Source organism: Peromyscus leucopus, chromosome 3 (genome assembly GCF_004664715.2).
Source record: "Peromyscus leucopus breed LL Stock chromosome 3, UCI_PerLeu_2.1, whole genome shotgun sequence".
In the NCBI taxonomy this organism is placed as follows: domain Eukaryota; kingdom Metazoa; phylum Chordata; class Mammalia; order Rodentia; family Cricetidae; genus Peromyscus; species Peromyscus leucopus.
Genome location: NC_051065.1, coordinates 110891965 through 110917526, shown reverse-complemented (window position 1 = coordinate 110917526; position 25562 = coordinate 110891965). Strand labels below are relative to the sequence as shown.

General features: G+C 42.9%; 1 protein-coding gene across 1 annotated transcript in view; it reads left to right on the top strand.

Moving 5' to 3' along the window:
- The first annotated feature begins 839 nt into the window (after positions 1–839).
- LOC114681937 (zinc finger protein 120-like) overlaps positions 840–25562 on the top strand; it is a 30380-nt gene continuing 5657 nt past the window's right edge. Inside the window, exon 1 of the mRNA XM_037204316.1 lies at positions 840–1260. Coding sequence (XP_037060211.1) covers positions 840–1260 — 421 coding nt within the window. The remainder of the gene's footprint in view (positions 1261–25562) is intronic.

Sequence of the window (25562 nt, the reverse complement as noted above, 5' to 3'; positions counted from 1 at the left end):
CTATCTCCCTAAGACTCCACCCCCACATTCCACGACACTGGTGATTCAACTTCAGCACATCTCTGTGTGAATGGGAATAATTATAAATGAATTCATATAGTTTGTTCATGTACAAAAGATTTGACATTTAAAAATATCAATGCTTAACCAAATTTACACAGTATAAACAATTTCTATCAAAATCTTAGCCCAGGTTAGGACATTCTAAATTTTATATATAAAGCCAAAGAAGCCAGAATAGCTACATTACTTTTGAGAGAGGCAAATGGGCAGGAAGAATCAGTAAGCCCAATTTCAAAACGTACATAGCTGTAGTAATTGAGACTATGTGGTCCTGGCAGATGGCTAGACACACAGACCAAAGAACAGAGTATGGAACCTAGAAACAGATCCACACAAATTAGCCCAGGTGATTCTCACAGAGTAGAAAAACAATTATAAGGAGAAAAGTAGCTGTTTCTAATTGAATATGCTAAAAGATGATAGCTACAAAGGAAAATAAAACCTTAAATCCCATATATTATCTAGAAACTAGAGATGAATCATGAGCTAAAATGAAAATATAAAACTACAAACTCATATTTTAAAAAGCAGGGAAAATATCTTAGGAGAATTTTCTTACTCTTAGCACCAAAAGTTGTGATCCATAAATGGAAAGAAATTAATAGTAAGTTAGTCTTCATCAAAATTAAAGCACTTGCTCTGCAAAATGTTCCACAAAGAATGAAAAGATAAAGACTGAAAGAAAGTGGCTTCAGATGTGGCTTTGAAGAAGAGCTGGTTCCAGCAGTTTTGTGTGGTGTGGTGTGAGTCCTGCTGCAGTGAGCTGAGCCGAGAGCATGGACAAGCTGGGAAACCATGACTTGAATGTGGTGACCTATGATGATGTGCATGTTGGTTTCACTTGGGAAGAGTGGACTTTGCTGGATCCTTCCCAGAAGAATCTCTACAAAGATGTAATGCTGGAGACCTACAGGAACCTCACTATTATAGGGTACAGTTGGAAGGACCATAATATTGAAGAACTTCGTCAAAGCTCTAGAAGACATGAAAGGTATGAAAAAAGCCAAACTGAAGAGAAACTTTCTGTATATACTCAATATGGTAAAGACTCTGCATATGATAGTCAGCATCAAAGGCATAAAAGATCACATACTGGAGAGAAACCCTATGAAGGTAATCAGTGTGGTAAAGCCTATTCTCATCACTGTATACTTCAAATCTATAAAAGAGCACATACTGGAGAAACACCCTATGAATGTAATCAGTGTTGTAAAGCCTTTTCTTATCATGGTGCTCTTCGATTACATAAAAGAACACATACTGGAAAGAAAAAAAAAAAGACTGAAAGAAAGTATTTGAAAAACATATATCCAACAAAGAACTAGTCTCTAGATGATTAAAAAAAACTTTTCAAACTCAGCTGTTTAAAAAAGCCAATAAGCCATTTAGAAAATGAAAAAGGGAGACATAGACAGTTTTTTTCTCTAAAGAAGCTATGCCAATAAAAGCACATTCCCCATCGCCAGCTCTGATGGAGGCACTGGTAAAAGCAATCATGAGAAATCACTACAGACCCATCAGAACAGCTAAAGTAGAGAAGAGTGACTTACTACATGCCAGAGATGCGCAGAAACTGAATCACTTGTCCATTGCCAGGGAGACTGTAAGGCAGTGGAGACTCTGGAAGACAAACTGGAACTCTTCCAAAAGAGAACATGCTACTGTCTTCTCATTGCTTAATACTGTTGAGATGAGAACACGATAGAAACGGTGAGCAGGTGACCATGTGCCCAGGGTTAAGGCTAAAGGGCAGGTAGGAGAGAAGTAGACATGGCTAGGAGAATGCCCTACATCTCTTTGGGACAATGTCAGTGTCATGGTTGTGATATTGTAGCAAACCTTGCAAGGTGCATCAGTGAGGATTGGGAGTAAAGAGTACACCGGGGATCTGAGGAGGTGGTTCAGTCAGAAAAGTGCTTGCCATGCAAACATGAGAGCCTGAGTTCAGATGCTCAGCACCCACAGGGGCATGTTCCTATGATCCCAGCTCTGTAGAGGCAGTAGGAGAAATCATGGGATTCACTGGCCACCCAGTCTAGCCAATTGGTGCACTCCAGGATCGGTGAGAGACCCTGCCTCAAAAAAAGTAGAGAAATGATAAAGAAGACACCTGATGCCAACCTCTGGCCACTGTGAGCACCCCAACATATCTGCACACACACAAACACAAATCACACAGACACACACACACAACCCATAGAATCCCTTAGACCTTTTTATACTGTTTGTTACAATGTTATGTGAATTAGTAATTATTTCAAAATAAGAAATTAATTTTTTAAAATACATATTATCTTTCTTTGGGGTCTTCTGCAAGAATGACTTGTAATTCTATGAACATTTATGTGGTTGAATGCTACTACTTAATAGTAGTAGCCTACTTACTGAATGAAGTATTCGGGGTTAACAAAGTTTGATTTTCACTTATGGAAAGTGGAAGGTTACTTTATTACTCAGTTTTCTACTAGGAAAGGCACCTGTCAGGCAACCTCTGATGTCTGGAGGGAGCTCTGGGGTGAATACTTAAGACTGCTAACTTACTTATCTGTAGTTTTCCATGTCTCCCAGGGGTGCTCTGTTCGACGGTATCTAAACCGCTCACGGTTTTGCCTCACAGTCATTAACTGAGTTTGTCAGGCTTGTTTACTCACCTTTGTGTTGTAGAGAAACTCGCACTTGTATTGCAATATGCCCAGCCTACGACTTTCCAACTGGGCTTGCTCAGGTCATATGTGTTGTGGTTTAAATGAGTCGTCCTCACCTGTTTTTCTAAGCAGATCTAGACATGATCCCCAAGAATCCACTTGGATGCTGACTTTTCCTTGCTCACACTGAATTAGGCCTCCACCGGACAGAGAGGAGCTATTGGATAGATAGTCTGGAAGGTCTTTTGCTTTGCCTACTAACCACAGCAGAACGAAATCTGAAGATCTTGACCTTCATTTCTCTATTTTGAATAACGCTTTTCTCTAGCTTAGCTCAATACCAGGAAGTCCAGATTGAGATTGCCAGAAAGAGCAACTCTTTATTTTGGAACAAAAAGAGACCAGATACATGAAACACCAGCTACACAAACGGCCATGTGCGTATTAATAACATTGATTCTGTCTTGCATTTGTGTCTAGGCAGAGGGTCTTCTTATTTCAGCTTAAGGATGCACGGTTAAGAAGAATACATTTTCACTGCCCACAGAACAAAGTGGCCTCTGTCCACCTGCCGATGCCATTCGCATTAGAGAAGGACTCTCTCAGGTTGCTTAGGAATGATGGAGAATGTGTCTCTCATCCAAGAAATGAAATGATACCTTCAGGTGAGTCCAGAGTCTGAATCCTCAAAGCAAGGATTTAGGAAAGCATTTGAGAGGATCAGGTTTAAGCCAAACAATCCTTTAAGAAAGAAATTCCATTCAAGATCTCGTTTTAAAACAGGAAATTAAACAGTCTGTAGAAGGCAAACTCAGAGTGCTAGCACCCTTCTTCCAACTGTTTGCTGTGTGAAACTCATTGTAGGTCATCTTTGCATTGGAAAATGTTTCAATTTGCTGGTGGTGACCACACAGCTCCTTTAAAGGGCAGCACTCAAAATGTAAGCAAAATGCACCATTTGTGAGCCTTACCAGAGCTATGGCCACTTTAACAAGCCTTGAGCCTCCCTACTCCCAGGATATTCAGTCCTTCATTAGAATCTGGTTTATTCTCACCATGCCTGTAGCAGCAGAAAAGACCAGATATAGAATCTGAGTTTGTTGAAGCCCTGGATGTGTTAACGTAGTTTATTAAAATTATTTGAGGCCATTCAGAAAGTTGAGTTTGTGAAACCAGCATCGGTTGGCACACTTTCCAGATGTTTCTTATTTTTAAGCTTTCATTAAGTGACTATCGGCAGAGCAGCTGACACTGTATAAATGCAACAAGATTTGAAACCCCACCCAGTAAATACCTCTTTCAATTGCTTTCAACAAAGCCTTCTCCACAACTGAATTACACATTGTTCTTTCTAAACCCAAGAAGAAAGACTCAATACACATCCTCCGAAATTCCTGCCAGGGCAGAATGTTGGTGCAAAGTCCTCTTGAAGCATTTAATAGTGAATGCTTAAAATTAATCTGATTTTACTGGAATGTTCTTTCTGTGTGCAAAAAAAGAAAAAAATGAGAGGTTTAGAGAAAAGTGTTCAATTGGGTCAGGATCTTCACATGTTTTATTCAGAGATATGCTTGGTGGAAGTGTTAGAAGCTATCCACCATATTCAAGAAACAGTAAAGAGGCTGACGGTGAAGGTGACGAGATGTGGAAAGGAGTGGGCAGAGCTGGAGGAGACAAGGTTGGGGTAATATGGACCAGACCTTGCTGAGCTTTGCACCGCTTGGAAGTTTCAACATTCAACCGTGAATATAAAAGGAACCCAAAGTAGACAAACAGTAAGATATGGAACAGAACGTGGAGGGGAGTCGGCGTTCCCGGAAACACGGAGCTCCAAATGGGAATCAGGGAAGGGAACAGATGCCAGGGACTGAGCCAACAATGTGCACCACACACTTGACTTTCCCACAGAGAATGACAGAGAGAAAAGTATGGAGAGTATGATTTTGAAAGCAAAGACATTCATACATCAGTAACACATACACACACACACACACACACACACACACACACACACACACACACACACACACACACACACACACACGGAGTGCAGGGAGAATATTTGCATCTCTAATATACCTTTGTAGCCATGACAAAGTGAACAGTGCAGAGAGAAGAGTGGAGAATCAAGTGCTTTCTTTGATCAGGCTGTTTTTCCAAGTGAGGGTTGCCCTGAGGAGTTCGGACTGCTCAAGAATATGTGTCCTGAGCTCCACCTGTCCAGTATTTCAAAAAACAGTCAGACTTGGCAGTTAACTGTGTCTACAATTCTTACATAAAATATGTTAAACATCTGTCCCTGATCATCTTAAACATCCCTGCCTTTATTGAATCTGAGACTGGCCCATCCACATAGAATTTAACAAGTGGGAAGGTTTTTCCCATCCAGTCTTAAGACTATTATTTTGTTCTGAGAGTGTCATGATGCTGCAAAAGATGTGTCTAAGGTTCTGCTGGGTCTCTATAGCATAATCATTCTTTCAGGATTAAAAGGAAAATGTATAATAATTAATCCATGTCCTCATAGGCAGGTATCATCAATTTGGGAGCCACATGAGATGAATTTGGCCCAATTCCTATTAAATAGACGTTCACCCCTGTTTGCAGCTTATGGCTTAGAGATAATTCTTTTTGTCAGCCAGGGCACCAAGAAACTTATTTTCCATGAAAAAATGAACTTCTGTCAGTATGAGTATATGACTGGTATGGGACTTCTACTCAGATATCTCGGACACCTCTGGACAGCCATGGAGGAAGGCTCTTTCCACAGAGAGTGGAAAATACTGCCTATTAGGTTGCATGTATCGGAGACCAGATCGGGCTCTTTGCATGCAATTGTCAATTGTCAACCCTTCACAGTTGTGTGGCCCCAGATAATGGGCATAGTACCTTTGAGCCTCAATTTCCCATCTGTGCTATAGAACATCACAGGGTCGTCATTATAAGAATTAGATAAAGATATTCTCTGAGGGTCTCAGAGGCTTCCTCTTCAACCGTGATTGAACAGAACCAACGCTTGACCCTGATGACCCCTGACACTCTGCCACCTTGTAACCTTGTCACTGCCGTGATGGCCATGTCCCCCTCACGGAGGTGTCCACAGGACTTAGAGGCTTCCATCAACAGCCAGATCAATCCAGAGCCATATGCCTCCTGGCTGACTGTCCATGTCTTACTACTTCTTCCTTGAAGAACTTTGCTAAATACCTTCTCCTCCAATCCCATGAGCAGAGGCAACACGCTGAGAAACTGCTGAAGCTACAGCATCATTCAGGTGGCTAATCTTCCCACAGGGCATCAAGAGTCAGACCGTGATGACTAGGAGAGTGGGCCAAACCAAAGGGAGTGTGAATCAGTCACTGCTGGAACTGTACAAACTGGATCCTAACAAAAAATGATCCCACTTTATGTGACTTCGTTGAGACTCGTTATCCAAACTAGCAGGTGAAATCCATCAAAGAACTGGGTGACCAATAGCCAACTTGCACAAGACAGGAGCCCCTGAATCTGGTATGGACTGTCTCTTTGGCAGACACACCCTGGGACACAGTGAGAATGAGAACTAAGCTGACTTTCCCAGAGCCATGGGGTGACTTCACTGATGATGTGCACGCATGTCAGGGCTGCCTTGACCTTTTCTGATTCACACCAAAACATCTGCTTAAGCTCTGTAATTCATACCAGTTCTTCAGAGAAATCTCAAAAAAAAAAAAGTAAGTTAAGTGAGTTAATAAGTCCTTAGAACCATGCAGGCATATCGTAAGTGTTAAACCTACATGTAGCCTGTTAATTATCTAATTTAATAACTGTCCCAACAAAATTCTAAGAAAACATTATTGTGTTCTCCATGTTATAGTTCAGGGAACAAGAGGAGAAATGATGATGTAATGACTATGAATAATACTAATAACTGGCTAGCAAATTATGCATTACTAATAACATTGACCAAGCACCTACAGATGGACTTTTTTTTAAAGCATCTTTAAACCAGGCACGATGGCTCATGCCTGTAGTTACAGCATTCAGAGGCAGAGGCAGGAAGAGTGCCACAAGGTCAAGGCCAGCTGGGGCTACATGAATTCTAGACCCGCTTGGGCTACAGAGTGAGACCTTGTCTCAAAAGTAATTGATTATTACATATGTTAATGCCATTGCAAGGAAATATATAATACATTTTTTAATAAGTCACACCTTTTGTTTTTTTTTTTTTTTTCAAATACTGCACTTTTTTCTTTTACTTTTGGTTCAGAAGGTAAAGCTATTCAACAGTGGACTGTAAATGTATTCCTGGCATTGAAGCCTGTCTTAGGAAGTGCTCTGGCAGTGGGAAGATACAGTGCCCTCACAGGGACTGAAAGTATACTGAAGCCAATATTTTCTTCCTGAAGTGCCAAGGTTCAAAGCTACAGAACACTAATGCAGGTGTGGTTAGAATCAACTTTCGTGCAACTATGCAGTGTTGTAGCAAATCTCCCTGGGCTGGTGTTTGGAAAGAGGTTCAGATTTCTAGGCCCAATTAAATGGATTCAGAGGTTTGGAGACAAGAACCAAATTCTCACAAGTGTACCATGACCCCTATGTAAAGGGTGGCCTCATCCTTTATGGGTAGGACCTCTCCTTAACCTTGTGATCATCAGGCCTTTGTGCAGCCACATGGGGTTTTTTGCATACATAATTTCATCTGGGCTTCCAAAGCTTACTCATAACTATATTAATAACTGATAACCTCAGCAAGGTAGAATTTACAAATGAGTGGTTGGTATGTTTTTACATCTGGGTGTCAGCGCCCTGCTCTAACCATAAACTCCGTCAAAGACTCTAAAGTGGGGGTTGACATCTGTCATAAGAGCTGGCCTGTAGGTGGTCATTTCAGCTCCCTCTTTCCCACATTTCCTCTGCATTATCCTTCTGGGACCCGAAAGTGGGACCATATCATTCTTCCCTCTGGTTGACATCCTCATTTCTGCTTTCCAAATTACTGATTTTCTCTTCATCTCTGTCTCACCTGTTATTTAATCTATCCATAGCATTTTTTAAAGTTTTGTGATATTTTTCATTGATAGAAAACTTATTTGCACCATTTTTGTAAGCCTGCAGATTTTTTTCTCCTAACTTACTTCCTGCCCTAGTTTCTAACATGGTGCATTATTCTTTTTTTTTTCTTCTTCTTTTTCTTGAGCTAGGCAAGTGCTCTACCACTGAGCTAAATCCCCAACCCCACATGGTGCATTATTAAAATCCTATTTACTCATTGAAAAGCTATTTACTTTTTTGTATAATTTACACGATTTCTGCTTTATGGGTAGGACTCCTGTTTCATAGGAATGTCCTGTTCTTGGGGCTTGGTAAAGTCAGAAACGGGAGAGTTTTAAAGGTAGGATAGTAGATTCTTAGGCTGAAGACCTGACAGTCTGGGAAGGTTTGGGGGGAAGTTTCAAGCCCAGACCTTAAGGCCAGACACTGGATATCACCCGCCAAAGAGAGACAGAAAAATCAAAAAATGCGGAACTCTGTTCACTTAGCAAAAGGAGCACAGCCACTCTGTGGAAGCCCTCTCCCAAGTCCTTTGTCCTACACCAGTGCACAGCAACCCCTTCCTGCAAAAGCCAATGGCTTATAAGAAGACATTTTAGAAATGGGAAATACAAAAATATGTCGGCATCGCAAGTAGAAATTCCACACTAGATGGAAGAGTTTGAAGCACCGCAAAGACATCACTGTTAAAGAAAAATCCAGATTCCAGCCTGGACCGCACCTTGCTATCTGTGTGACTTTGGGAGAGTTGCTTAGCTCTTGGAGTCTAGCATCTTTTCCTCTGTGACCTCACTACACTATTAGTCCCCCTGCACTAGTCAAGATAAGCTATCTTATGCCTCCAATAAAAACCTCCGAAAACTAGTGACGTGACACACCAAATACTTTACTTTCTGCCACCACTTCATGGACACCAGTGGGCTAGCTGCTTTTCCTGTTGCCGAGATAAAAATATCCTGACAAAAGCAGTTCCCTTTGGCTCACAGCTCAAGGTGTTGTCAATCATGGCAGCAGGAGCTCGAAGTGGCTGGTCACATCACATCCACAGTCAGGAAGCAGAGGGGGATGAATGTTCACACTCGGCTCATAATCTTCCTTTTATTCAGTCTGGGACCCCAGGCCATGGCATGGTGCCTCCCACAACTAAGATGGTTCTTCCCATCTCCATTAACCTAATCTAAATAATTCCACCTGTGCTGTGCGTGCCCCTGTGCATCAAGGTGTGAAAAGCTAACAGATCTCAGACTGGTGAAAGGGGATCAAGTTTCAGTTTACAGGGAGTCTAAATATTTTCTCTGAGAATCTTCACTGGGAACCATCCTGTGCCAGGCACTAGGTGGGCTTCCCCACACCATTTCTCACTTAATTATCAAAACAAGCCCTGTGCTATGACAATGACTGCCATCTCCATTCTCTAGACAAGGCAAACCAGGCCCAGAATGGAGCAAGGCTTCTGACAAGGTCTTTGTGAACTCAGGACCTGAGCTGCCACCATGTCGTCTCAGCATGCCCTTGGTGAGTGGAAGTCAATGGGACAAGCATGACATTAGAATTCCAATTCTCATTTTACTGTCTCTACAGGTGGCACCTCTGTCCACGTCCACGATCCCCAATCAAGGCTTCAGTCTCTCCTATTTATAAAATTCAGATGTTGTCCCATGATCTTACAAACCTCAATCACCCTTTTAGAAACCCGGGACTCAGAAATCAAAACTACATGTTGCTCAGGAACATGATTTATAGACATTCTGCCATCATAGTGACTACATACGAAAACATTGAAGGACCGAAATTGTAGTAGTATCACAGAAATGGAGTTGATGGTGACATCCAGTTGGGTCTTAAGGCTAGAATAAGAATGTTATGTTCTCCCAAGAAACTTCTGTCCACTTCTGGAATGAGAAGGGACATATTAAATAGTCTTTATAATTCATGCCTGCTGACTCTGAACTCGATCAGCCAAGGACCATATTTCTCCTGGAAGAACAATGGGAGCGCACAGCTTCTGTACTTTGCACACGATGTTCTATGCATCCTTTGCTTTCTTCATGTAAAAGAAGCCTTGGCTGGTAAGGACACCCAGTAGATAAAGAGAGCATTGTTCAGATGCTTAAAATAGGCCAAGCAAGAAGAACCCTAGTGATATTTTTAAGAGCATATCATGGGATTAAACAGGCAATTAGCTGTGATATTGGAAATATAAACAAGGCCTAATTAGCAGAGTTCACCATTATTATCTCTTAGTGCAAACTGCAAACACTGTGTACTTAGCTATCACACCCATACGTGCAATCTCCTAGTTGATTTTGGCCCAGCTGTCTCAGTGGTAGTCAGAAAATAGTTGAGGGCTGTCGCATTGATGGAGTCTGTGTACCTGCTCCATTGCCAGCATGCCAAAGACAACACGTTAGTAAGCTGGGACGGGGAGGGCTCTGTGTTACTCATTGTCAGTTCTACCTGACATCTGGGCTCCGTAAGTCCCCACAATCTCATAGGGGCAGCCCTCCATTCTGTACCAGAGAGAAGAGGCTCAGTTCTTCAGTCACCAGCAATCTAGCGCTCATGACCATCTGTCTGTCTGACCTACTCATGACAGTTTCTAATGGCTGCTGCATTGCCACAGCCTATCAGGGCATCCATATATTCTTTACCTTTTCCCTCTTGATTTCACCGGGACTTCCCTGCTAACCATGCCTTCCATAAAATACCTCCCTGTTCTCAGATGCCCTTCACTTGGGTTCCCTTCTACCTCTGTCCTATAACTTCTTATCATCTGGATTGTTCCAATCCCAGAAAAACTTCCTGGTTTTTCTCTTTGAACCCATTTTCCCACTCCATCTCCCCAACTCATCCTGTCCCAATTCATCCAAGTGTGGATTTTGTATCATTTTTGTTCTTCATGCTCTGTGCTTGTTTTTGCAAAGACGTTCAGAATGTGACACTATTCAGTAGACTGTAACTCAAGGGAGGGCTGGTGACTCCACAGCTAAGGTGATTGAGGTAGTGGACACTGCCATACATCCTTCTCCAAGGGCTGTGTGAAGGTCACAGTTAATCACAAATGACTCTCCTAGAGTTTTTCAGGAACAAGGATCCTTACACCTGAGATATGGTAGCCAGAATGCTTCCTAGTCCTTAATAAGTCTGCTGTCTCATTTGGGTTGAAGGCAGTACATGGAAAAGCACAGACCCAGCAGAACCAGTAATTCTCTGGCCTCGGGATACTAGAAAAGTTCTTGGAGCATCCTTGCATTTCCCCAGCAGCCTGTCATGGTTTTTATTTTATTAGGAAATCCTTATAGAGGTTTGTGTCTCTTTTACATGAACAGAGTCCAAGGGAAGCAGCGCAGGCTGGTGAGGTACTCCTTCATCATTAACAGACTTTCCAAACCCTTTTCCAACCCATGCCAACTTGGCTCTTCAAGTCCCAGGTTTTTTTCAATGATATAGTCTATGGATTCCATACATGTAATAGTGTATCCTGATCATATCAACCCCCTACTCCCCTCTCCCAGGCCCATCCTGAAACCCCCGACACACGACATATTCCTCTCCCGCTTTCATGTATATATATATATATATATATATATATATATATATATGTGTGTGTGTGTGCCATATATATGCCATATATATATATGTGTGTGTGTGTGTGTGTGTGTGTGTGTGCCTCACATTTAGTGTTGCCTGCATGCACATGTGTATAGAAGGCTTTCTTGGACCACCAGCCCCCAAATCATCACACAGAGACTTAATATCAGTTATGAATGCTTGGCCTTACCTTATGCTTGTCCCACTAGCTCTTATGACTTAATTTAACCTGTTTCTCTTCATCTATGTTTTGCCTTGGAACTTTTTACCTTTTTTCACTTTTTATATCCTACTTTCCTACTTCCTCCATGTCTGGCTGCCCCAGGCTTCTCTCTCTCTTTCTCCCTCATTTTCTCCTCGAGCCTAGATTACTCCTCCTACACCAGCCCCACCCATCCCTCTACTGCCTAGCTATTGACCATTCAGCTTTTCCTCAGACTAATCAGGTGCCTTAGGCAGGCAAGGTAAAACAGCAACGCATCGTTACATAGTTAAACAAATGCAGCATAAACAAATGCAACACACCTTTACAGAGTTAAAGTAACATTTCTCAATGTAAACAAGTGTAGCACATCTTTACATAGTTAAAGTAATATTCCACAACCCGTGGGTACAGGCCATCAACTGGAGCATGGAAACATACAGTTGACAGCACACCCTTGAGGAAAAATGGTTCCCCCTCCTTCAGCAGCCATCAACTGTAGTAGCTCCCCAGCCAAGGGTGGGGCCCTCTGCCAGCCTTCATTCCCATGTCTCTGCAAATAGGATCAGCTATAAAATAGCACATTATCTGCCCTTATAGACATACTCCCTAGAAATTATACTGATCCCTCTCCTGTCAAACGGTTAGCAAAACCCTAATGGCATAACCATTAGGATACCTGGATTCATGGGATACCTGGAGACAGAATTATTTGGATTGGTAATTGTCAACTGAAGAACAAGTCATTGCCAAAGAAAGGAAATCCGGCTGTTAAAAAAAAACCAAGGGCTGCTTGGTGGCACATGCCTTTAATCCCAGCAATCGGGAGGCAGAGTCAGGAGGATCTCTGTGAGTTTGAGGCCAGCCTGGTCTACAGAGTGAGATCCAAGACAGGTACCAAAACTACACAGAGAAACCCTGTCTCAAAAAAACAAAAACAAAAACAAAAAAAAGGGCTGGAAATTGGCTCCATTGGCAGAATGTTTGCCTGGCAGACATGAGGCTCTCATTTGCATCCCCAGCATCACAACGGGGCCTATAATCCAAGCATTGGGAGATGAACTCAGGAGGATCAGAAATTCAAGGTCATCTTCGGCTACAAGTTCAAAGTCAGATTGGGATAAATGAGACTCTGTCAAAGAAGGAAGAAAGGAAGGGAGGAAGAGAGGGAGAGAGGGAAGGAGAAAAGCTCATCTCCAGCATCCAAATGGTCTTTTGTTGAAGAAGTGGATTTTCATGGTGAAACACTTTCAGTCCTATTGAACACTACCTCAATTCCTCGGTAGACACTGATTTATTGATTCCCTCTCAGTGTGACATTAAGGTAAAAGAGCTACCAGGCTGGAAGGGGAAGGTTACCATCAAGAAACGCAGAGCTTCTGGGCCAGGAAGAAATGAGACATCAAATATATACTCAGTCATTTCAAGGGGGAAAGAAGGGAGAGGCGGTGGTCCTGGCCTGCTCAGCGGCCCTGGAGTCAGGTTCCTGCCCCTCTGCACTGGAGGTAGTTAGGATTGCATGAGGGTGAAGTGAATAGGTTTCTAAAGGCCGAATAACTTGCTTTGGTGGTGCAAGACATTCGTCGATGTGTCCATGACTAGCTATAAACATTCAGTTGAACACAAACCACTGAAGAAACCAGCTTCAAGCTGTCAAGCTGATGTCTCTGTTAGCCCAGTTGAGGATTACGTACTCATGGCAAGCTTCCTGGAGGCAGGGAGCTTTGGATGTCACCGGATCCTGGCAGGTGCCCTGTATGTGAGTGGGCAGTAATACAGTCAGGAACACTGTGAAGCACATGGTGGAGACAGTCATAATGGAGAGGGCAGAGAAGCCCCAAACCACCGATAAGAAAGTGGTGTGATGAGCAAGAGAGTCTGGGGACGTGGGCAGAAGCACTCTGGAGCACTTTTGATGAGGGCAACAGCTTCGAATATCACTGGATATTTCTTACACAGGTGTAGGAGACAAACCTTTGGTGGGTCATAATTTTTTAGTTTCTCAAGCTCTTCTTCGATGCTTTGTAAACTAGGGCAAGGTAAACATATAAACTGGAATAGATTTAGCTCATCAGTTAAGCAAACTAAAATGGAAGAAGAAAAACAGCCCATTGCCTGGGCCTACATTAAATGAGACACAAAACAATCTCACGAGTTGTTGGCAACTTTCTTTGGCCCTGATTGTTTTTGCCTTGAATTAAACAAATCTAAATGTTTGCACAATTGTCTTGAAAATGTGGTGACCACATGAATAAAGTCAATAAAAGCTTTCTTCTTTGTAAGTGGTGGCAATCTGCTAATGAGATATTTACGGTGTCCGCATCATCATTCCAGATTCGTCACAGTCCATTTCAGATCCACCTGGACTTTGCATCACAGAACCGCTGGAATGTGTAAATATTTCTCACCAGCATGACCAAAGCCCGTATTGGATCCAAACCATATAAATCTTTTTCTTTATGAGGAGGTCATATATATTTAATGTCAGATGTCTTTGATTTCTTCACACACATCCTGTCATGCTGTGAGGCTCACTTGAAGTGCATTAGACATCACTATAATGAAAGATAAACTTTGTGTGTGTGTGTGTGTGTGTGTGTGTGTGTGTTGGGGGGTGTGTATGTGTGTGGACACATGTGGACATGTGAGTGCAGAGGCCAGGAGTGACTTCCTCAATTACTTCTCCGCCTTAGATTTTTAGACACTCTCTCAGTGAAGCTGGAACTCACAGACTGGCTGGCCGGGCTTGGCCCCCAGCCCCTCTGGCCTCTGCCTCCCGAGATTACAGGCACATTATCACAAACAGCTTTTATATGAGTGCTGGAGCCAGACTTGGGTGTTCATACTTGTACAGCAAGTGCCATAATGACTGGGCCATCTCCCAGCCCTGAATCTTGCTTTTAATTTTTTATTTATCTGTTTTTGAAATACTGGGGAATGGAGGCTAGGACTTTATACATACTAATGAAGCACTCTAACAGCAAGCTATATTCCCAGTACTTTAAAAACAAACAAACAAACAACAACAACAACCCTTTATTTTGAGACAAGGTGTCATAAGTTGCTAGGGCAGGCCTTGAGGTTGTCATCCTCCTGCTTCAGACTCCCAAGTAAGGTGGGGAGCTCTGCTCTCCCTCTGGCTGCCCTGTGCCTGCCCTTCTGTGGAAGCTCAGCCCGGGGTTCCTGAGCAGGTCCCTGCTCCTGAACTCTACTGTTGGGGGCAGCATCGTTAGCAGGAGTATATCCCTTTGCTAAGAGCCTCATCTCCCAAGGGTACCTTGAGGGATGTAACGAAGGGTGTCCACTCTATGGCCAGGTATTGGCATAGAACCTAAAAGTTCAGATCCTGTGCCACACGGCCGAACAAAGGCTGTGATCAGCTCATACTCCAGAGTCAAAGGGACCACCTTTTGAAAGCAGGCCTTCCTCTGCCCTTGCCCACCTGCCTCCCTCTCAGGCTTTCTCCTGAAAACACCAAGTCCCTCTAGAAGTCTCTTGTACAAAAGTCCCACCACAGGTTCTGACGATCCACCCTAAGACACCCATCAGCCTGTATGCTCAGCTGTTGATCTGTTCAGTCATGGCTAAGTCAGGCTCCATTTATAGCCATGGAGCATCTTCAGGTCCAATAGTTGTTTCCCATTTGGGCCACTTATCTGCTGTGGGCTGTGTGGGAATTCTCTTCAGATAAGATGAATACAATAGGGCTGTGAAGAACCAGTTACCTTGGGCAGCCATATGGTGTAGCTGGAGTTTTCTCTCTGGGTCCACCAAGCCCCGGCAGTCCGACAGCCCACTTATAAAATAAACACACAGACGCTTATATTACTTACAAACTGTATGGCCGTGGCAGGCTTCTTGCTAACTGTTCTTATAGCTTAAATTAATCCATTTCCATAAATCTATACCTTGCCACGTGGCTCGTGGCTTAAAGGTATCTTCACATGCTGCTTGTCATGGTGGCGGCTGGCAGTGACTCCTTACACCTTCCTGTTCTTTCTTTTCTCCTCTCTGTTAGTCCTGCCTATACTTCCTGCCTAGCCACTGGCCAATCAGTGTTTTATTTGACATACAGACCATCCCACAGCAATATGGTCTTTCTTTTTTTATTTAGTTTTTCATTTATTTTATATACCAACCATAGTTTCCCCTCCTTCCCCTCTTCCTGTACCCTCCCCCCACCTCCCACCAACCCCCTTCACTCCTCCTCCTTTCAGAAAGAGGCTGGTTTCCCATGGGAGTCAACAAAGCATGCCATATCAAGTTGAGGCAGGACCAAGCTCCTCCCCCTTCATCAAGGCTGGTTGAGGAATCCTAGCATGGGGAATAGGTTCCAAAGAGCCAGCTCATGCACCAGGGACAGATCCTAATCCCACTGCTAGGGGCCCCACAAACAGACCAAGCAACACAACTGTCACCCACATGCAGAAGGCTTAGGTGGGTCCCATGCAGGCTCCCCAGCTGTCAGTCTAGAGTCAGTGAGCTCCCACTAGCTCAAGTCAGCTGTCTCTGTGGGTTTCTCCATCATGATCTTGAAGCCCTTGCTCTTACAATCCCTCCTCCCTCTCTTCAACTGAACCCCTAGAGCTGGGCCCAGTGCTTGGCTGTGCATCTGCTTCCATCAGTTACTGGATGAAGGCTCGCTGACGACAATTAGGGCAGTCACCAATCTGATTGCAGAAGGCCAGTTCAGGCACCCTCTTCACTATTGCTAGGAGTCTTAGGTGGGGTCATCTTTGTGGATTCTGCCATGGCACCATGTTTCTCCCTAACCCCATACTCCACATCCTCTCAAACATAGGCTGTCACTAGCGTTTTTGATCTTAGCCATTCTGACAGGCATAAGATGGTTATCTCAGAGTTGTTTTGATTTGAATTTCCCTGATGGCTAAGGATGCTAAGCAATTCTCTAAGTGTTTCTTGGCCATTTGAGATTCTTCCCTTAAGAATTCTCTGTTTAAATCTGTACCCCATTTTTTAATTGGATTATTTGGTATTTTGATGTCTAGCTTCTTGAGTTCTTTATATATTTTGGAGATCAGCCCTCTGTCAGATGTGGGGTTGGTGAAGATCTTTCCCCATTCTGTAGGCTGCCATTTTGTCTTTTTGACAATGTCCTTTGTCTTACAGAAGCTTCTCAGTTTCAGGAGGTCCCATTGATTGATTGTTGATCTCAGTGTCTGTGCTACTGGTGTTATATTCAGGAAGTGGTCTCTTGTGCCAAGCATTCAAGGCTACTTCCCACTTTCTCTTCTATCAGGTTCAGTGTAATTGGATTTATGTTGAGGTCTTTGATCCACTTGGACTTGAGTTTTGCACAGGACGATAGATATGGATCTATTTGCATTCTTCCACATGCCACCATCCAGTGTGCCAGTACCACTTGTTGAAGATGCTTTCTTTTCTTCGTTGTATAATTTTTGGCTTCTTTGTCAAAAGTCAGGTGTTCGTAGGTATGTGGATTTACAACAGTGTCTTCAATTTGATTCTATTGATCTGCCTGTCTGTTTTTATGACAGTACCAGGCTATTTTTATTACTATAGCTCTATAGTAGAGTTCAAGTCAGAGATGGTGATACCTCTGGAAGTTCCTTTATTATACAGGATTGTTTTAACTATCCTGGGTTTTTTTGTTTTTCCATATGAAGTTAAGTATTATTCTTTTGAGATTTGTGAAGAATTGTGTTGAAATTTTGATGGGGATTACATTGAATCTGTAGATTGCTTTTAGTAAGATGGCCATTTTTACTATGTTAATTCTACCAATCCATGAGCATGGGAGATCTTTCCATTTTCTGACATCTTCTTCAATTTCTTTTTTCAGGGACTTACAGTTCTTGTCATACAGGTCCTTCACTTGCTTAGTTAGAGTTACCCCAAGGTATTTTGTATTATTTGTGGCTATTGTAAAGGGTGATGTTTCTCTGATTTCTTTCTCAGCCCATTTATAATTTGTATATAAGAGAGCTACTGATTTTTTTTTTTAGTTAATCTTGTATCCTGCCACATTACTGAAGGTGTTTATCAGCTGTAGCAGTTCCCTGGTAGAATTTTTGGGGTCACTTATACATACTATCATATTATCTGCAAATAGCAAAAGTTTGATTTTTCCTTTCCAATTTGTATCACCTTGATCTCATATGGTCTTTTCTTTTGGTATCTGGTCACCATGCCTTATGGCACAGGAGGCACATGTATTCATACCTCAGGATAACAAAACTATATCTAGAGACACTGTCAATCATCTCTCCAGGCCTTGACCTGCAACTCAAAATCCTCCTGCCTCAGCCTCCTTTGTGGGATTAAAGGTGTGCTCTACCACATTTGACTGTTACATTTTTTTTAAATTCATTATTATCTTAAACTACTCATGCTGCCCCAACAACACACCACTGACTAGACAGGTCAGGAGGGAGGGAGAGAGAGAGTGAGGAAGGGAGTGAGGGAAGGAGGGAGGGAGGGCAGTGTAGCTTACACAGTTCTGGAGGCTAGAAGGTTATAACAAAGGCACTGACAGATCTGGTGTCTGGCATGTCCGATTCTATCCTTATCCATAGAACATCTTCAAATCCAGGAGTTGTCCCTACCTGGGATGTATTCTGCCACAGGCTATGTGGGAATTCTCTTCAGGCAAGGGGAATGGATGAGGCTGTGAAGGCCCAGTTACGTAGGACAGTTTATAGGTTTGTGGACGACAAAAGGAACAGTGAAATTCCCTGGTATCTTTTATAAGGGCTTTAATTCCATTGAAGAAGGCTCTACCTTTATGACTAGATCATCTCCCACAGGCCCATCTCCAAATGCCATTTTATGTGGGTTAGGTCTTAACATTTGTATGAAGGTGTCTTAGTTACTTTTCTCTTTGCTCTGATAAAATACCTCGACAAAAAGAAATTTAAGAGAGAAGAGGTTTATTTTGACTCACAGTCCTAGGATACAGTCCATCATGGTGGGGGAGATGTGGCAGCATGAACATGGAGCAGATGACCACACTGCATTCAGTCAGAAAGAAAAGAGCAGTGGATGTTCATATCCAGCTAGCTGCTTTCTTTTAATCCAGTCCAGGTCATCTGCCCAGGAATGGTGTTGCCCTCCCTCACAGACATGACTAGACACTATAATATAAACATATATAATATAAATATAATATAATATTTATACAAATAAATAATATAAAAATTTTTTCAACTAAGACTGAAATCCAGTGTGTACTGTGCACTCACAACACCTGGTATAGCTACTTTTCAGGTCTGGGGCAAGTCTGTAATATGAATATTCTTACTCTTCCTTCATTGTCCAGTTTTGAAAACTCAAAATTCAGAAGATTTTTACCCCTCATTTAATTTTCTTTTCATCTAATTATCTCTTCTCTAAGATGGTAAACTATAATGAGCAGCTTCACAAATGGGGAACACAATTAGAGGTTAAAAGGAAATGGTAAAGAAGGACATTAGAACAAGGGTTAATTGCTCTATGGTGGTTTGAATGAAAATGGACCCCATAGACTCATAGGGAGTGGCACTATTAGGAGGTGTGGCCTTGTTGGAGTAGGTGTGGCTTTGTTGGAGAAGATGTGTCACAGTGAGGTTTCAGAGGATCAAGCCAGGCCCAGTGTCTCTCTCTGTCTTCCTGCTGCCTCTCAATCTGGATGTAGAACTCTGAGCTACCTCTCTGGCACCATGCTTGCCTGCATGCCATCATGCTTCCTGTCTAAACTGTAAGCAAACCCCAATTAAATGTTTCCTTATAAGAGTTGCTGTGGCCATTGTAGTTGGAAGTTTTTCTATGTCCTGCCTAGTCCCATGACCACTCAGACTCAAATAAACACATAGAGGCTTATATTATTTTCAAACTATGGCCATGGCAGGCTTTTTGCTTGCTAGCTCTTATATCTTAAATTAACCTATTTCTATAAATCTATACCTTGCCACATGGTTTGTTACTGGTACTTTACATCTTGCTTCTCCTGGTGGCGGCTAGCAGCATCTATTCTCTCCTGCCTTTCTTCTTCTTTTCTATCTGCTTATATTTTCCACCTGCCTCTAGGTTACCTTGCCATAGGCCAAACAGCTTTATTAATCAACCAATCAGAGCAACACATATTCATAGCATACAGAAAGACGACCCACAGCAGGCCACAGTGTCTCTTCACAGCAACAGAAACTCTAAGACAAGCTCCTTTAATTTTCTTCTTATTGTTCACTGAAGATTATCATTGTATGTGTATCCTTTGTATTCATTTCTAGCTTAATATATCACATGTTCTGGTGAACATTCTGTTGCTGTGATAAAACACTGACCAAGACCAACTTGGAGAGGAAAGGACTTATTTGGCTTACAGTTGACAGTCTACCATCATCAGGTGAAGATAAGGAAAAACATCAAGGCAGGAACCTAGAGGCAGGAACTGAAGGAGAGGCCATGGAGGATCACTGCTTACTGGCTTCCTCCTGCTGGCTTATTCAGCTACTTTTCTTATACAGCCAAGGCCCAACTGCCCAGGGTAGCAACCACCCACAGTGGGTTAGGCCCTCCTACACATCATTAATCAAGAAAATGACCCACAGGCTTGCCTATAGGCCAAGCTGATGGTGTTGATTCCTCTGTGGAGCTTTCCTCTTCCCAGGTAACTCTAGTTGGTGTCGTTGACATTATTCATAGCTACGAGTGCTTTACCAATAGTATCTCTCAGATTTATAACTCTGTATAAAGATATAGTTAGGCTGGCCTCAAACTGATTTTTTTTAATTTATTTTTGGCTGTTATGAGACAGAGTCTCTTGTAGCCAGTGCTGGCTTTGAACTCACTCTCCTGGATTCCTCTCCCAAAGGCTGAGTTTACAAGTGAGCACCACCATGCTTGGTTTATGTAATGTTGGAAATCAAATCCAGAGCTTTGTGCCTGCTAAGCCAGAGCTCTACTAAGTGAGCTACATCCCAGACCCACAAAGGCATATTCAAATGCATCAACTAAACACACTGGCTTATACGTTAAGGACCTTACAATGGGATCCATGATGACAAATCCTTCATCCAAATCCTTCATCTCTTCTACTGAACCATGGCAGGTTCATGCTCTTCTTCTTGCATGAGCTAGGGACCTTAGCAGAGCACACAGGAAAGATGGCCTATTAACCTCTCATGAATTTGCTTGAAACAACTCCCAGATTAAAGCAGCAAGGGACTCAGCAAGGCCACAGAGCAGCTGTGGGAATGGCTCATCTACCTATGACTGCCCTGGCCTCTGGTACCATTCCTGAGGGAGGCCATTACTGCTTCCCATGTCGAGGGAACCTTCCTTTCTGATAAATGATGGTGGCTGCAATTGGAAAATTCATGCCCAACCTTTGGCCACAAGCTACAGGTTTGCTGCCTCAAAGTGACTGCCTGCAGTTCACAGACACAATTGGATATGAGTAGTGGCTGCTCAGGGCACAATAGAGACCTGACTTGGAATCTTAATCCTCACTTAATCTTTTCTATAACAATTTTCATTCTTTATCCGAAGACAGCTATTTCTTTCTGTTCTGCTTTGTGGCCACAGATTTGATTTTCTTTTTCCCTTTCAGAAAAAGGGCAGTCCACAAAGTTCAAGGGAGCTTGAACAACCTATCTCTGTCTGTTTAAATATTACACTAGTTCTCGGCATTCGAGTTGGGCTTTTCCTTCCCGTTCACAGTCCTGGCCTGGGTTACTTTTAATTTACCTAGTACTAGAAATAAGCTTTTAGGCACCTATCATTTGGTGCTGAACAACTAACTTCAAGAAAGAGATTTTGTCTCATCACTTTCATATTTGATGCATCCATTCAACATGTGTGCATGTGTGTGTGCATTGCTGTGTGTGTGTATGTGTGTGTGTGTGTGTGTGTGCGTGTGTGTGTGTGTGTGTGTGTGTGTGTGTGTAAAAGCACCTACATAAGCCAGAAAAGGGACAGCAATAAACTATGCAAAAAACAGACACTGCTTCATTCTGCCCTCAAGGCATCAAAAGTCATATTTCTCACAATGTGATTGCAATCAGGACAAGGATTCCATGAGCAAATCATTTTGAAAAATGCTGTGTTCAATTACCACACCCTCTTGCCTCTGCATGGCTGCTCAGAACCTATAATCTGCTAACACATACTGCGAATCTCCACAAGGGAAGATAAAATGCAATGTTTCTTAAAATGTTTTGGCCATAAGCTCTGGGCTTTGGTGTGATGTGATTTCACAGGACAAATGTCACATGAATTATCATCTAGGGAATGATGGCCTAGTTGCTGGTGGAGGAGAGAGAGACTGAAAAGTAACTGAAATCATGGCATTTTGTGAATACAGCACTGAGCCAGGCTCAGTAGAGAAGCTGAGAAAAGAGCATATATCCTCTTGAAGTAGGTAGAAAAGGCAATGAAGCAGTCGAGGGAAAGATAGGGCAAAGCCTGGAATGTAGATTTATAAGAAAAGTTGTGGCCATATCCATAAAAAGGATGAACCTGCAGTTAAGACAATATCTACTATTACATATTACAGAGTTTAATAGCTGTGCATTGTTTCTTGTATATATCAAGGATCCTATTGGTAAATAACTCAGAATTAAACTGGGTTGAGATGATGGCCTCAAAATCATCTATGTGCTAAACTCTGGGACCTGTGAATGTGTGAAGAGAGTGGAAAAGGGATTCCGCAAATTCGATGGTTAAGGATCTTGAAGAGTGAGCAATGGTCCTGGGTTATGTAGGTAGTTCCAGAGATGTCATAAGAGATCTTATGAGACAGATACAAGAGACCAGAAAGAGGAGTGGAGATAAGACGATGAAAACTGGGAACAACTTGAAGATGCTGTGGTATTTAAAACTATTTTCTACAGCAACAAAAGAGAACAGAGTGGCAATATTTCAGATTTTTGGGAAATGCTTACCGGGTGGCTTCATTGAAGGCAGGTGGAGTCTAACAGCTGTTTCTGCCTTCAGTCTCTTACAACGCCATGTGCCCCGAGGCCCCTGGAAACATCCAAAGAGAGCAAGAGTGAAGGGCCAGTCATGTTTTAGTGTAGCCATAAAACAACTTTCCTCCTCGTGACGCGTGCTGAGTACCTGCTGTAGCAGACTCAATGCCCCAATGCCCTGAGCTGAGTCGGGTGGGCTAGCCTGTGGGTAGCCTATATGTTGAATTTTTATGTAACCCCCCAAATTCAGATGTTAAGATCTAATTTCCGATGGTTTTAGTTCAGAGAGTAGAACCATGGGTCATAATTAAATCATCAATGGATTAGTTCCATGACACAAGGGCCCATACAGGGAGCTCTCTTATCTTCTTTATGCCACAGGGAGACAGCAGAAGTTGACATCTTCATCCAGGAAGATGCCCCACCACACATGGGAATCCAGTTAAGGCTGTCAGCCTCCAGACTATGATAAATACATGTCCATTGTTGATAAAACCATGTAGACATGGGCCAGGATCCAAGGTCAGAAAGCTGGATGTGAGATAGCTATCACTAACCCTAGTGCCTAGAGGTCCCTGCTCCCTACCCCCGGCCTATATTCTAACCCTTATCTCCTCCAGAGTAGCCCTCGCCAAGTACCTCATTCACCCATCACAAATTCTCTGGATCCAAACTACTAACAAGTTGCAAAACTATGCAAGTGGAAGCCAATCAAAAGCCCTTCCCATTTCCTCTCCTTACAGGAACACTGAGGCCCTGAGGAGGACTCAACACTTGCACGTGACCCTTAACATAGCAGACAGAAACTCAACCTCCTATTACTGAGCTGTCATTTTCCCATGATTCCATGGGACTTAGAATCCCATAATTTAAGCAAGGATTTTTAATACCACAGCAATATGGTAGCTTTCCGTAGTGTTTACATTTTGCCCACTACTCAACAATGCCAGTTCTCCACAAGGATAAGAGCTGGAATTGTGAAGGTCTTGAAGTTGGCTATCCAGGATTCACTTTTTGGTTCCTTACAAGAGGTGGTGTTTGACTTCATCACTGCAGTAACCTGAACCCCAAAACCAAGTTGTAGCAGGAATCTTAAAAGTTCTTATTGATAAAATCAAACCCGAGGCCAGTTATTGGGGTGAATACTGGAAGGTCAGAGAGACAGAACAAGCCACAGCTATCTCACCTCGCCGGATCCTCATCTGGTCTTGTCTCCTCAGACTGGAAGCCTCTGAGTCCTCATCCGGAATGGGTCTCAGCTGAACTGCTGCTTGAAAGCTGAAGCTTAACAGCAAAATCTTCTAGTTTCTGGTCCTCACGCTTATATATCTTTCTGCTTTCTACCACCACTCCTGGATTAAAGGCTGGCTTTCTGGATTAAAGGCGTGTGTCACCATGCTTGGCTATTTCCAATGTGGCCTTGAACTCACAGAGATCAGAGGATTCTATCTCTGGAATGCTAGGATTAAAGGTGTGAGTGCACATTTTCTAGCTTTTGTATCTAGTGCTGTCTGTTTCTGACCCAGATAAATTTATTAGAGTACACAATATTTTGAGGAACACAATACACCAAACCAAGTGGATATTAATATATAATGATTGAGTGAGTAAGTAAATGGATGTCTCTGATCCACTCACTCTGCCTCTGCATGGCTCTTTAAAGTCTTATCTTCAGAAAGTTCTTGTGACATGGCATCTGCACCCATGGAACCTGCAGCAAAATTAACCCTTGAGGGTCTGGAGAGAGAGCTCAGTGGGTAAAGTGGTTGTCACACAAGCATGAGGACCCGAGTTCAGATCCCCAGAATGCATGTAAAGCCAGGCATGGTGGCATGCGCATCTGTCACCCCAGCACTCTACAGAGACAGGAGGGAAAAACAAGAGAATCCTGGGAAATTCACTGGCCAGCTAGCCTAGCTTACACAGGAGGAACACAGCAAAGAGACTTCATCTCAAACAAGGTAGGGGGTGAAAACTTTGACTCTCTGTAGCATGCATGCACCCAGACACACATAAACTGTATACATACTCACACACACACACACACACACACACACACACACACACACACACACACAAACCATTGGCATTCTATGTGGTAAAGCAGTTTCAGTATTCTGGGTTTTTTTGTTGTTTGTTTGTTTCCCTTTCTAATCCCTCCTCCTGACTGTAGATGTAACCAACCGTTTTATTAAATAAGAAACACAGAGCCAAAACAGAAATGAAAGCCTAGAGGTCAGAGCAATAGCTAAGAGCTAAAAACCTTACCCTTCACTGTCGCTGTACCTCTCCAAAAGAGAGCTACTTCCTGTGTCTGTCTTTTTTTTAATAGAGTTTCTGTTCTGCCTTCTCATTGGTTGTAAACCCAACCACATGACCTCTTAGTCACTGCCTCTCTGTACAGGCCTCCAGGTCTTCTATGGTTGGTATTGAGATTAAAGGCGTGTGTCTCCAATGCTGGCTGTATCCTTGAGCACACAGAGATCTACCTAGCTCTGCCTACCAAGCACTGGGATTAAAGTCGTGCATCACCACCGCCCAGCTTCTGCGATGGCTTGCTATTAGTTCTGACCCCCTGGCAACTTTATTGATTAACATACAAATAAAATCACATCTCAGTACAAATAAAATATCACCACACCTGACCTTCAGGCCCCTCACCCCCACCACCCTCCCTCACCCCTGCTTTCATGAAAGGAGGGAAACTGAAAACAAGAAAAAGCAAAGGAAGGTAAAGTGCCTTAGTAATGGTTCTGACACTGCCTTTGGCTTCCTCCCGAAGCCACCCAGCTCTTCCTCTCCAACTGCAATAGCCAAGCCCTTTTTTAATTATTTTTTTTAAAGGGGAAAAATAAGAAATGAATCGCCCTTTCAACTGCTTTCAGAAGTCATGAGGTTACATCTCTGGAAGGAGAAAAATGTCCAAACACTCTGGGAGTCAGGCCCAAAGAAAGGCTTCCTCCCAGCTAGGACGCACCTGCTTACCAAAGAAGTCTCTATCTCCTGCATCTGGGGATGAGGGGTTTAGCCAGCCAGGGAGTACAGATGTTTGCTTTAGGGGAAAAAATGCTTACACTGTAAATACTCCACAGTATTGTG